This window comes from Rhea pennata, chromosome 22, assembly GCF_028389875.1.
Source record: "Rhea pennata isolate bPtePen1 chromosome 22, bPtePen1.pri, whole genome shotgun sequence".
Lineage (NCBI taxonomy): Eukaryota > Metazoa > Chordata > Aves > Rheiformes > Rheidae > Rhea > Rhea pennata.
Genome location: NC_084684.1, coordinates 1,807,083 through 1,821,659, shown reverse-complemented (window position 1 = coordinate 1,821,659; position 14,577 = coordinate 1,807,083). Strand labels below are relative to the sequence as shown.

Sequence of the window (14,577 nt, the reverse complement as noted above, 5' to 3'; positions counted from 1 at the left end):
GTCTTCAGGTCCCTCAGCAGCCATGCAGTTTCTGTCCCTTGATTTCCTCACATCCCATAGGATGCATGCCCTGCCACAACCCTGGCTTGCTGCTCCCTTTGGCTTCTTGGGCAGGTAGGAGGTGGAAGGGGCACTCTGGTGCAACAGGTACTCACCACAGGAGTCCAGCCCAGCTTCTCTTTGGCACAACACACAGCTACAGCGGTTCAGACTGCCACATACAAGTACCAAACTCACCTTTAGTGTAAATGCACTGACTGACAGCATGCCACCAAACCTCAAAGACTAGCCAGTTAGCTAGTGTGGTCCACCTTGGCACAACATGTGCTCTGTGGCATTCCTACCTTTCCCATTCCCCACTAATGGCCCAAAGGTGAAGGAAAAATTTAGGCCCTGGATCTGGACCCTGATTACCTAGCTCCCCCCACGACTGGTCCACCTGCTGCAAGTACTGGACAAGTGAAGGAAGAAGGTCCTCCAGGAGGACCAAGAGACTTCCATTCTCTTTCACACATACTTGCGATACCTAAGCAGCCAACATCGTCATCACACCCATTGCTGGGCTCTGAAGGGATAACAGGCACTGCCACCCACAGGGACAACTGCAACAAGAAAAGCAACGTCTTCATGCAAAGCTTTGCACCACCTTCTCCCTTATGGGCCCCTTATGGACTCTGCTGAGGTCCTGTAGTACCTTCTCATAGTATTGCAGCTCGTAATCCAGGATGACGCCGTTGGGTTGGTCCGGCTGAGACCATGAGAGGGTAATGCTGTCCACAGTGCGACTGACCTGATGCATGATGGAAACAGCAGAAGGAGCTGGAAGAGAGAGAGAGAAAGAGACAGAGTGGTCTCAGTCAGATGCTTGCACAGGCAGGACCTGCATCCTGTGGCTGGGGACAGGAGGGTGGATATTACTGCTACATGGCGCTACTGAATTCACTTCCAGCACTGGCAAAGCCGTCCGGGGGTTAGGAGATTCTGCTTTTTGCTGTTTGGAGAAAGCAGTTAGGGGATAACAAAACATTTCTACTGTTCACCAAGGGTTTGTAATTAGGAACAATGTAGGGCAACATCTCTGGCAGGAAAGCTGAAAAGAGATCATTCCTCTCCCAGGCGAAATGAGCCCAGGGTTGGAGCAAACGCAGCCTTGTTGCTCTGGAAAAGTGCTACCGGCCTAGCAATACACAGTCCTCCCTGCTCGCCATAGGGAAGTAGGAGGTTTGGTACTCCAGCGTTTGCATAAAGAAGCCATGTAAGGCACAGACAGATAGGAAGCAAGCAGCTCCTCCGCCTTGGTGTGCTGGGTCTGCAAGTTGTGCATGCCAATCAAGGGAGGTGCATTCAGCAGCCTGAGCAGGCAACATAAACCTGACCTGACATGCTGACAATGGTGAGTCCTCCGCCTTGTCGGTGTCCCCTGGAAGTAACGTATCCCCCCAGATGCCACTCGTTCCACCAAGCACAACGGGACCTTCCAGCAGCTCCTCAGACAACCCTGCCAGCTGCCCACCCCCTGCACTGCCCTGGGTTATCCACATGCTTGACACGTGGCCAGGTAGGAACACGGCAGCCCTAGCTGGTGCTACGCTGCGGGAAAGCTGTCCTCCAGGGACCTGTGCCAACAAGCAGATGGGGCAGGGGGCTCACAGCACGGAGCTGCCACCTCTCTAAGAAACCCTGAGCGAGCCTGATTCTGCTTGCTCTGGACCTGGCGAAGCTGCATGAGCACCCTGGTCTAGTTTTAATCTTGTCAGCTCAGGTGTTGATAGCAAAGATGCCACAGCAATGCAGGCGTTCACCTCAAGCCCTCCACCCTTGCACGAGGGGCTGACACACACATACGCCCCTGCTGCCTCCTCCTCGCTGGGGCTGAGACTGGCAAGATGAGCGTGCCTCCTTGCCTACCCCACACCCAGGCAGCTGACGGCACTGCTGACACGGCCTCCACTAATGTCAGTCTGGAGGCCACCTCAAATCTCAGTCGGTGTCAGTCTGGCCTTGGTGACCTCAACCTGTTTCAATTCAGCCTGGGAAAGAGCAAACCCCAGCATGGAGTTAGCCCAGGAGAGCCTGTCAGAACCGACTCACTGCATCGGCAGCTTCAGGGCGGAGGGGAACCCTCAGGAGGTGGGAGAGAGGTGGAGAGCAGCAGTGAGAAAGCTTCCCCATCACTCTCATCACGGGTCTGGTTACAGATGGATGCAGAAAGGCTTACACTCAGAAGAGCTTTTACCAGGTCCAACCCTTTCAATATTTCATGGAAGAACAACTCATTTGACAGCTCTGAGAAGCAGTTTGGAGGAACGGCACACAAAGTAAAGCACCTCTCACCCATCACCAGTCCAGTTTCCCTTGGCATCATGAACAGTGGCAGAAACCATACCAGCTGAGGACTTGCCACAGGGCATTTCTCAGATTGCACTGCTTCAACCAACTTGGCTGTAGCATGTCCAGCACAGCACTGTAAAGAATTACAGCTGAGCAACCCTTGTCAAAACATACCACCAGAGTACATTTTCCTGATCCACTGACTTTATCTCTTCACTTATTTACCAATTTGCTGGATTCAGTCAACCAGACCAGTGTAGCTCCTCGGAGGTGTACTACCTGTGGGTGAAGGGGATTAGGGGCCAGGTGTGGGAACAGCAAGGGCACCACAAAAACCTGCCATCATGCTGCTGCACCATTTCATTTCACCCGCCCTGGTTTCCCCAGTCATGAAGCAAGGTAAAATATGTGTCAGCCTCAGCAAGGTAATGGAGATCACTGGGTATGACCAGCCTTTCTTAAAACTGAACAAGGGCAAAGAACAGATACCATGCCGAGGTCTTCATGCACTGTTACTCAAGCATCCCCTCATCCCAAACTCAAATCCTCCCATCTATTTCCAGTCAAGCCAAGTCTTTTGAGACACTGTCTTGTTGCTCACCAGTCTGAAACTCTGTATCATCTTGGATCTTCCCTAGCTCTACGGCATACAGTAAAGCTTCCTTCTCTCCTCATTGCCCCAATCCTATAGCCCCAGAGTCCATATTCGCAAACTTCTGGGATGAGTTTCTCATGCTGATGTTAAGACAAAACACTGTTAACTTTTCTAGTTCTTGTCAGTTGTTGTCAGAGATGTTTCCTCATAGAATTGTAGAACCATAGAATCAGTAAGGTTGGAAGGGACCTCTGGAGATCATCAGCACAGACTTCACAGGACACCTGTAACTCCCAACAAAAACATTTCTCTCTCTGTGGAAAAAAGCCTGGGAATGAAGATGTGACCAAGCTCCAGACTGCCCTACAGCAGAGAAGCATGAGAAAAAGGTTGGGATTGGCCCGAGATAGGTACAGAGTCTGTGGGTTCTCTGGCACAGCTGAACTGTATGTATCCTGGGAACTGATCCTACAGTCATCTAGACTATGCACATCTAGATCTGTCCCATGACACAGCTGGGATGTGGCCCCATCCCATGATTTAAATACAGGCTCAGTGGCTGACTTTGCAATTGCTCACCGAAAGCCCTGGAGAAGCTCTTTGGCTGCAGGTCCCTCTGGGGAAGAGTGAGGTTCCTGGGAAGTTCCTCTCTTACTCATGTGCTCTGCATGCCAACCTGAGAGTGTGTGGCTCCTGCTTCTCCAGGCCACATCAAGCAAGTTCAAAAAGATAACAGCTACGGCCCTTTAAGTGTGAGTCATTTGTGAGCAGCCACGACCAAGGCTGCTTTGGTGAGCCTGCCCTCGTACAGCTCAAGTACAGCTCTTACTAATAGCGCCCAGTACACTGGAACACTACAAAACATGGTCTTCATCACAGGTCAATGAAATAGTTTGCAGAGAAAGAGGAATTAGGAGATATGCTAGAACCGAGTATCTGATTTTTAAGGCAATTTAGTGGAGTTAGCCAGACCTCAGAGTGACTTTCTAAAGTCTAGTCACTGGGAAAAGCTTTCAGCCAGATAATTGTACGAATGCTCAGACAGATGGTATCCGGCAGCTTTCATCCCCTGGAACAGAGTGGTTTCTTCAGAGTCAGCTGGAAAGTTGCATGATGAATTGTGAGTTTCTGACTCTTCACTGCTTCCAAGTTGCGAAGGCCCTGATTGCGATTCTCTGCTCTGCCGCTCAGTCCATGCATAAATACACATTATCCCTCTGCACTGCCACTTTCTACCTGGAAAATGAGGATAGCCATCATGTCTGGTTTTCACTCCCTGCCTGTCTTATCTAATTTAACTGAGAACTTTCAGGGATGGAGACTGTGCTTAGGAGCTTGGTCCCTCAGCAGTATTTAATGCATGTAATACAATAGTTATAAAGGAAGGAGATGAAAACAGAAGTTAATTCAGTTAAGGGGAACATAAAGAACATCCAAACTGGGTTAGTGGTACCTGGTGACACGCTTATCACAAGGTCTGCTCCAGCTCTGACAAAAGCATCAGGGACCTTTGTGCACCAGTCTAAACTGTGATGTAGAAAGAGCTTTTCTGCCATGGGACACCGTGGAGTGACAAACACAACAGGAAAAAAAAAAACTGCAAGAGATTTACACCTTGTGACACATGATGAACTCAGCTGAGCAAAGACTTCCTGATGGCAGAAATCTCAAAATATTTAAGCTCACTTCCCTGAACTGTTGTTTCTGAATAAACTATACGCAGGGTTCCCTCCACTGGGTTTCTGAGTATTTCAAAGCAAAGACACAACAAACTGGAAAAAAGGAGCAAAAAAAGAGTCTCTGTTCTGTCAGGCTGCTTTGAGCCAAGATCTTTGCAGCACCTCCCAGAGCACAGCCTGGCTGCTAAAACCCAAAGGTTCCCTGGCAGCATTTAACCCAGCCCTGTGGGATCGGTCACCTTGTTCCACAAACAGTGACTCCTCTTTGTTCCCTTGCGACAAAAGAAAGAGATTTAGTGATCGCTTCCAGGTGCAGGCTTTGCCCAGCACCAACGACACTCCCTTAGCGGCTGTTTTGCTTGGTTCCCCCTTATTCAGTGAGGGTGTTTTGAGTTACTATGCATGGGGAAAAGGGATCTTGGAGAAGGGACCTGCGCCATGACGCACAAAGCGGGTCGGATTTGGAGCATCCCAGCCCTCAGTGCTGCTACTGCTTTTGATGTCACCCACGTGAACGCATACACAGATGGTGTCCTGATGGCATCTCCAGGTGTGCGCATGTAGGATTCAAAAACTGAACAGCGCTTTATTTCCACAGCGGAGGGAAATTTCCTTTCCTTGACTGAAACCCTTGAACCTCACATCACTTGGAGGTAAAATGAATCATTCCAGTCCTTGAAAGGCCCAGATTTTTTCAAATCCTCTTGTCCATCTGGTACTGCCTCAGATTCTTTGGATAACTCTTAGTGGAGTCCTGTGGCTTCTCCAAATTGCTGGAGGCATAAACCAAGCCAAAACCACTGCTGGAGTGTAAAATACACTTAATGAAAATCCACTGGCATAAAAAGGTAGGTGACCTGTCCCCTGCTGTAACAAAACCTTCATAATGCAGGCAGGAATGATGATGACCGTCTGCCACATTACAGCCTCTCTGGGGCAGAAGCCTGGGTGAAATGCTAGGAATACTTCCACAGGTTTGACGCCAACAAGCACAGCCAGCCCCCGTCTTGGCTGGGGCTTAGGGCTTCTGCAGTTTACCTTAATCCAACAGGCTGAAAACTGGAGCTGAGCAGACTTCACTGGCTTGGGAGCAGCTCTGTCAAAGACGGTGGATAAATCTCCAAAGGTGTGGTGCTGACATCTTTTCTTGCCCAGCTTTTCCGTGGCCTACAAAGCCCCTCACAGAGAGCGCGGACCTGTCTCAGCTGACAACTGGAAACATGTGAGAAGGATGGGGCTCAAGATGTACCCCAGCAAAGCAGTGCACCCATAACCTCTCCAAAGAGGAGAGAAGTAGAACTGCTGGGCTTTGCCAAAACCGTAACTACAGCTAAAACACCAGTGTCCTCAGAAACTACACCGCCTCCATGCTACAAGGTCGCCATGCCCAGAGCATTGAAAAAATCCTCTTGCTATCCCACGGTGAAGGCTCTCTCAGAGCTGAGACATCTAAACTATCTTTTCTTCACTGCTTTGTGCCTCTCTTCTCCTAGACCCCTGGCTGGATATCTCAGGGACTGAGGTGAAGTTCTTGGTTTTGGTAAAAGGACCTAAACCAGCTTCATTGTCACCAGCAGGCAGAACTGCAGCCTGAAGAGCAGCCCAAAGAGCTCTCAAACGCTGCTGCACAGCAGACAAGCGTGGTTGCACCGGTGTAACATCCAGTGGGGCCGGAGCTGAAAGCCACACCTTGATTTGACAAGAGAAATACCAGAGCTGCAAGGTTGTTCAGCCTGCTGAGTATTTAACCACCGCATATACGGAGGGCGATGATTCACTCACACACACAAGTTTAAAGTCTTGCCAGCATCAAGGTGGGTCTGAAAGACATCCTGAATGAGTGCTCTGATCTAACCAAAGAATAACAGGAAAGGAGAGGCCTCTACTTTTGTTCTGTCTGTGTTTTGTACTATAGTCATGCTGCTGACGAAGCCTGCCAGTGAGACAGACCTGAATTAGGCACCATGATGCTTCGGTCTGTCTCAGGACAGTGCTTCTGGCCTAAGCTAATCAGCTTAGTCTAGGTGCCTAATTTATGCTGAAGCTCCAGGAACCTTAAACTGGGGAAACAGATGAACGTAGAGGCTTGAGAGCCTCCACACTTAGTACAGAGTGGAGCTGTGGAGGCTGAAATGTGAGACACAACATCTCTTTGTAGATCGAGCCCTTTGCTTTCTCTATGCTTTTCAACTCCTCTCAGTTCCCAGTAGCACTGCAGCTCAGCAGCACTGGTGGGATGAGATCACTGAAGCCTCCAGTCCAAACTGCTCAGAGCAAGATTATCCCCAACACCAGACCAGGCAGCTTTAGCTTTGTTTAGACAGGTCTTTGAAATGTGCCAGGATGGGGTTTCCCTGGCTAAGAGTCTCTCTACATCGGTATCTGTTAGTCTTTATTGACTGGTCCCATTCCCATTCCAGAAATAAAAAAGAAGAATTTTTGCTTATAAAAAAAAATCCTGCTCTGTCACATTACTGTAAAACAGCTCCTTCCTTGTCCCATCTCCCAATGACTCTAGTCAAGGCGCATTCAACTTCTTAAAAAACATTAAAATACTAAATACTACTCCAAAAATGTCGGTCTGGTCCCTGACTATGGAACTCAGGTTCTTCCAATGTTTGCTTATGATCCGCAACAGAGATGCACTACCCTCAGGCACCACAGCAAAGCCTCCCCGTTCTGCAGTCCTGCATCTGGAGTCCATAACAGTGCTGGGCAGAGGAAGCTGAGATGAGGACTTGGCTCTGTTTCCAGACCTGGAATTACTGCTGAAGGATGTGTGAACTGAAAAAAACATTTCCGTGTCAGTCCCCTGAGGATGCGTGAATGGGGTAGAGCCTGCTTGGTACCAGGTATTTCCAGATAACTAAGAAATGATGGTTTGCTGAGGAAAGGGATTCTTGTTTAATGTATAATATTATAATGTCCCTCCACAAGAGATTTTTGGTACTTTAATTAAGAATTTACTTAACCTGAGGTATGCACAAAGTTCTATGTTGGTACCATTGCTCAGTCTTCAGCTTGCTATGGCTGGTATTTGACTTTCGTATCTAATAGTTACTTCTTTTTGGTCTACCAGCTGAAAATGATAAAAACACTAAGAAAAAGGGAAAAAAACAAAAAAGGAAAGAAATCTGAGTTTTCTGAGAAATAGGTACATGTTAAGTAAGTGCAGCAATATCCCCCAAAGGTCATGCTGACTGCAAAACCCAAGGCAACTTGATGAGAGACAGCTCAAGAACATGTTGATTTTGCAGCAAATTGCAAAAAAATACCGTAACACCCAGGTCTGAACATCTGCACAAGGCTGGCCCCAGAACTGCCAGATGCAATCTGTCCCCCCATTTTGCAGCTAGCCCCCTACCTCCTTCACATGCCAGGCCTGCAGGACTCAGCCTTTCACTCCTTGCCTGTCAGTGGGTCAGGGCTGTTGAGGTCCCGGTATAATCAAAGGGTCTCCATTCCTTTTCTGGCTTAGCTGGAAGAGTCAGGTTACAGGCAGCAAAACCCCTATCTCTGATCACTTTAATACCACTAACCCATGTCATGTCAGACAGAGTCAACATTTGCTCTGGAAAACAGTCATGACAAAGACAGAGCAAAGCCAACCCAGCCCATGGCCTCTCCTCAGGAACATTTTGAAATTATCCAGGGGGAAGAAAAAAAAAAAAAAAAAAAAAGAGGTGAACAGCTGGGAGTTTTCCAGCATCTCCTCAGAGCCCTTCTGACAGATCTTGGTCCCTGGAGTGTCAGGTTACCGGGCTGGGAACTGCTTTTATTATAAGAGGGTCAGCAGGGAATTCTGGCATTTTCAATTACCCACATGCAGAAGCGGCTGTGATCTGGGGTCAGGATTAACTGCATGACCTCCAGCTGAAGACAGAGCGGCAGGGAAATGCACCGTGATGCTGCAAGGCACCAGCAAGTCCAGAGGCCAAGGGACAGGGCAGCAAGTGGGTAGACACGGGGGAGACGGTTACTGATGGAGCGTGGGGCAGCGGATGTCTGAGCTCCTGCAACCTCATTGCAAAACTAGCAGAAAGAGATCCATGGAAAACCTCTGCACGAGGTGGGCCAGCAATGTGGCCCCCTGTCCCCCAGTGTATTTCTCCAGGCATTCAGCTTTACTGGGTGATCCACGTAGCTCCAACAAAGCTGATAAACCTACACATGCGGGGATGGGTTCCCCATCAGCATCAGAGCAGTACATTCCTCAGCACAGCACCCCAAAGATCTGGGAGCACTATTTATGTTTCAAGCCCTGGATGACATGAGAAACTTGTTCTGCTGAGACTAAAGGGTGACTTTTGTGCAATGGTGAGGCAGGTGCTGTGGTCAGATTTGGCTCAAAGGCTTCCCAGACCCTGAAATCACAGGGCCTGGTGACATCTAGGCTGGGATCCAGGCTCTGGCAGTGTCCCAAAACCAGTGATTCAAATGACCGAAGCACACAATGCCTCTGTGCAAGGCTACACACAGGTAAAATAGTCATGCCTGCAGGGCTTGGGTGAAGTCTGAAGGATAATCTGTCAGGGATCAGCGTAAAAGCCAGCCCCAGTCTCTGTCCTTCTGGGGTGTATGGCTGAAATACCCAGAAGGTATTTCCTTCTGGGTACCCAGAAGCAGACCTAGGTCAGATTTCCTTTGCTTCTTCTAATTCTGCTCCCTTCTGAAAGTTTCAAGGACCCCTGTTTCTTAGACATAGGAGTGAAAAGCCGGGACAAATCACTCTCTGCTCCAATCCCAAGTGCCTTACCCCAGTGCTCACCCCAAGGACCTCTAATCCAAATAGATCCTAATCGCTTGCCCTGAGATGCTCCAGACCCACAAGGCTCCCAGCAGGTGACTGGTTTCTTACAGTCACTATGCTATGGTCCAGCCATCCCCTGCTCAGGTCCCATTGCTGATCTCAAGGCCCCAGTGCTTCATGCTCCCAGACTCCAAATACATGCAGGTGTCCAGTTTAAAACTAACCTGTTTGGTTTAAAACCTTCTCCATGTTCCTCTTCTCCAGGTAAAGCCACAAACTTTCAGCGGTTTTACCAGCTCAGGTTTCCATGTTGCCTTTTCTGGGTGCCCCCTTGAGCCCTCCTGCTTAGCACATGGATTTTATTGTTTGAGGATCCACTTTCCCTTCATTGTGTCCTAAATTTCTCAGGCTGGACTTCCTGGAGGCCGTGCCACAGACCTCCAGAGTGCCACTCTCTAGAGATCCACATTAAAATGTCCTGTGTAGCTATTACTGCTACTGGGTGCTTGCCTGCATCTGACAACATCAACCCTACTGGCTTCAAAGCAGCTCCAAGAGAGGAGAGAGAAGATAACATGCTTCAGGATGCTCCAAAGGGCAGGGAAATTTTGCCTGAAATTCCCGCTCCAAAGAAAACAGAATAGATTTCAATTTGGGATGCTTTCCTCCAAGATGAGCACTGAAAGCACCATGATGAAGAATACTTTGATGAGGAAGGGAAGCTTTTTCTGATCTGGCATTGGTGACAGTCTGGCTGTGTGTGAGGTTGGACAAGAGACCTCCAGAGGCCTGTCCCCCAGCACTTCTGCGCTTGCGATTCTCTGCTGTTGAAAGTGCTCAGTATTGCATGGACTATTAAAACGTTCATCCACTCCACCTCTGTGCCACTCTCCCTCCCCTGTGATGGCACATTCAGGAGCTACGTACTTTTGAAATCAATTATCTCCAGTAGAAGTTGGGGAAAGTGATGAAAAGTCACAGAGATGACAGCACTAGAGCTATTTAACAAACAACGTTCACCTTGGAGCATGAAAAGCCACAGGGCTAGGAAATTCACGGGAACTGCCAGAGCTCTAAAGGGCTGGCATTTTACAGCTTGTGAGATTTTTATTTCATAGACTCCTGGCCTATGGCTGGCAAGGTAGCACCATGAGACTTATACCTGTGTTGTTTGTGTGTGTTGAGTGTCTGGAAAAATTCCCATTAGGTTCTCCAGCCTCTCAAGTTTGTAATTACAAATGCTGTAAAATCTTAAAAATGCACTAGTGAAGTCCAAAGCTGGGTCCTGGCTCTGGCCTCATTTGAATCAACGAAGCCTTTGGTGTAGATTACAGCCTTTAAAGCAGCTCCTAATGCCACAAGCCCCGTAACTTGGCTCAGGCAGATGAAAGCTTTTGGCTGTCTTTAGGTTCTTTGTTTAACCGTGTTTGCAACCTTCGTTTGCACGCTGCCATCCTGCCCATGGAGGAGGGCAGGACTTTGTTCTCAGCACTGAGAGGAGATGCGCCACTGGCACTCCAGAGGATCCCGGCATCCAGCGATGCAGCCTGCTGGAGCGAGTATGGGGTCATTCAGCGCCAAGGTCATCCCCACCTCCTGGCCCACTCTCTGAATCGAAATCCTGTCTGCTCCAAACCAAGGCAATGGCATCAGCACAGAGCTGGCAGAAAGCAGGAAAGCTGGCAGGAGCCAGCCCTCTGCCCCTGCAACTTGCCCCCAGATTTTCGATAAAATGATATTTCCCCAGAAAATGCCAGTTAACTGCAAACAAAACTGTTCTTAGGAACACACCGATTTTGAAATTTTGAACTGGAACTAGAGAAATATTTCCTGATAAAAGCTTAGAAGAATGATGTCTGCTGTGGGACACCCACTTGGACCCACTGAGCCTTGCTAATTTGAGACTGAGCTTGTTCCCTTGCTGTCTTTCATGGCAAACTCTGCCAGGCTGGCTTCCCTCTGTGTGCAGGGAAATTTTGGAAATTTCAGCTCTTTTCTTCTGGAAAGAACATTTCCTGCCCAGCCCTACCAATGTAGCAGCCTCCTGCACGCTTACCAGTGGCAATGATGAACATGGGCTGAGCTGGGACAGCAGTGTGGATCTTCCTATCTGAACTGAGTCAGCCAGAGACTTATTTTACAGAGAGATCTACGGGACTACTACACCATGGGGACTCTGAGATGGACCAAGGGACAACCAGCCAGCCAGCAGCACTAACATGATTTGATACAGCCATGCATTATGGTCTACATAAAAGCACCACTAATCAGCATCACCCCCCCAAGCGTATGTTCAGCTATTTGAGCACTGTGACCCTGAAATACTTGCGAGCAGCACGTCTCCCTGCGTCTAGCCTCCTAGGTGTCTGGAGCCTCACATATCTGCCTCTGGCATTTCCACCTGCCCGAGTGCTGGCACTCGGAGCCTTGTGCACAGGCAAGCCAATTAGCAGCGTAGACTGTGTTTGCTAAATACAACAGGAAAGATAAATCACCTCTTCCAAACATGCAAGCAAAAGGTGAGCTCCTGAGCCACTCTGTCAGCTCCCAGACTCAGACACAGAGCGGGTGGCAGCACGTTGCTGGGAGAGGGGAGGCACTGATTCACCAGAGGGGACTTTCCACCCCATCCATCACGGACAAGCTTTTGTTTTCTGCCCAAAGTCATCTGCAGATGCTTTGAAGCAGGTTTCTGAAGCCCCAGGCAGGTGTAGGAAAAATGATCCTTGTACTCATGGAGTAATTTATGCAACTGGGAAGCCTGGGAGGTAGCAGGCAGAGCAGCCCGCAGAGCTGGTAGTGGGAGGAGAAGAGCATCTGCTAGGAAAGCTTTAGCAATGCAGTTCATACCCTGCTTTGCCAACATCCCCCCCAACTGCCTGCTGCAGAAGCAGAAAGAGGAGCCCTGAAGAGCCAGCAGCTGGCCAGCTCCTACCATCTGGGGGCCCTGGCTCTGGAACGACTCTTGTGGGCAGAGAAGAAGGTACACCAGCAGGGCAGGGTCCCTCCCAGGTGTTCACTGCAGGCCACCGCAAATCTCTGCAGCCGGTTGGGAGGATACCGTGAGGGTGACAGACTGGGTCATAAAGTAAGAGGAGGGCAACAAATGTCAAGCAGCAGTAGATTTTAGTGGCAATGGCCCTGGGCATGATATCCACTACGAAGCAGAAGTTCACACCCTTGTGACATCTGGCTATCCTTGGCAGGGACCCATGGCAAAGATAGGTGCTGCTCATCTCCCCAGGCAAAGGACCCACACTGAAAGATACTATCGTAGACCACTCGGAACAAAATGTAGGTGAATCAGAACAGGTTATTTGGATGCACAGAGAGAAAGATATACCACTAAACTCCGCTTCTGTGGATGCTGCTTCTGATTGGTTTATCAGGAATGTGTATCTGGTGACACATTAACTGGCAGCCATACTGTGCTGGCTTCCTTGGAGTCCGTTTATAGCTCTTTCAGACTCTGTTTGCAGCCAAGAGCCTCTGACATTGGACTTAATCCTTCCTTCTTTTCCTGTGTGACATACGAGTCCCTAACAAAAGTGATGCATTCCAAAAAAGCTATATGTTTTAATTCTCCTGATCACCAGGAGGCCTTGAATTTGTCTCCGCATACTTTGGAGCTCAGAGTTTTCCAGTAAGCAGAATCTAGAGTCTGCTATCTAGAGCTGCCCTTCTGATGTGCTACTGGAGACATACCTCATGCTTCCCAGGACATTTAACCTGCCCACAATGCAGATGAAGATGCTGCACCACTCACAGTGGCAAGTTGCTCTGACTGCTTGCCAACGAACGGCCCCAAATTAGCAAACAGTGGCTATATGTTGTCACCAGCAAGGGGACTGACACGGCTCTCAATTACTCAAGTGTCATTATTCCAAGCATCAGGCCATGCTCAGCATCTTGACCTTTGATTTCCTCATGGCTCGTTCCCTCATAGGATGCTGGCATGACTCTCAACTTCCCTCTCAGCCACCCTCTTGGCACAGATCTTTTGTTCTGGCACGGCTGAGAAAACGCTTTTGGTGGCATCCAGTGTCTGTATGATGTGTTTGTTTTCTGCTGCATGTCACAGTTCTTTAAGATGGGAGTGACTGCACAGGATGGAAAGGCCTGGAGCTCCCTCCTCGGTGAGCTGCTGAGCCTTGGGTGAGAGACACCATTGGCCTCCAGGGTGTAATGGACAGGAAACAACAGGGTGAGAAACCTTTGAGAGAAATGCAGCAGGGAGCTAAAAGCTGTGGGTCAAGGAGAAGACTTCTGAGATGAGCAGAGATCAAGCACAGCCAGGCCTCAGTGGCGAAAGAAGGTATTTCCTAGAAATGTAGTGAGGATCAGACAGCGTCTGCTGCAACTGGGAAAGCTGCTGAGTTGGCTGAAGTCAGACCTGGGAGCAAGGACATAGTGGGAAGGAAGCACTTTTTTTTTTTTTTACAAGTTGTTTTAATTAATATTCTGCTGGTCCTTTGAAATTTTCTGTACTTTAAAATGTAAACTATTATACTTTCTGTTCTAATAAAACCTACCCTTCTGAAGTTTAAACACCTTTGCTCCTTTTACAACACTGCAAAAGAAAGGTCCAGGAAAGCACCTCAAAGCACAGTCTGACTCAGGCCCTCTCACATGTTCTCTTTAGATCAGTCTTCTAAGAGAGGTTGCCTGTCCTGAGGGGACTCGCCTCTACACTGTGGTGATACGCAAAGGGTAAAGTTGGGCAGTCGAAGGTCAGCTATCACGACGACAACACTGGTCGATGCAGGACTCAAGGCCATCAGTCCAGGAGGAACCAGTCCAGTTTACTCCACCTCTCCTTCTAAGCCTCATTAGCCTGCTAATGAGGATGCTAAGGAGGAATTTAATATCACCTATAACTACCTGGAGGACAGTTAATAGTGGCTGAAAACTAACTATTCTCAGCCATGGTAGATGGCTTATCAAGGTGTAGCAGCTGCAGATACAGGTTGGAAATGAGGAAAAGCATCTTCCCCAGGGAGGTGCTGCAGTCCTAGGATAGGTTATCGAAGAGGTGAGGGATCTCTGTCCCTGGGGATTTCCAAGAACTGGCTGCACAAAGCCACGGCTGCCCTGATCAACTGCTGGTGACCGTCCTGCTGTAAGTGGGAGGCTGAATGAGACCCCCCCAGTGGTCCATTCCACCAGCCCCGCTGAGATCATGTGGCCCAAATCATGCTTAGCAGCAGGACTTTGCAGCTCCT

The 14,577-nt window shown here is 49.0% G+C and overlaps 1 protein-coding gene across 6 annotated transcripts in view; it reads right to left on the bottom strand.

Moving 5' to 3' along the window:
- The window catches only part of EPHB2 (EPH receptor B2), a 121,570-nt gene that overhangs the window by 22,454 nt on the left and 84,539 nt on the right, over positions 1-14,577 (bottom strand). For all 6 annotated transcript variants that reach the window (XM_062593638.1, XM_062593642.1, XM_062593640.1 and 3 more), the window contains exon 6: positions 695-819. In XM_062593638.1, the coding sequence (XP_062449622.1) occupies positions 695-819 (125 nt within the window). The remainder of the gene's footprint in view (positions 1-694; positions 820-14,577) is intronic.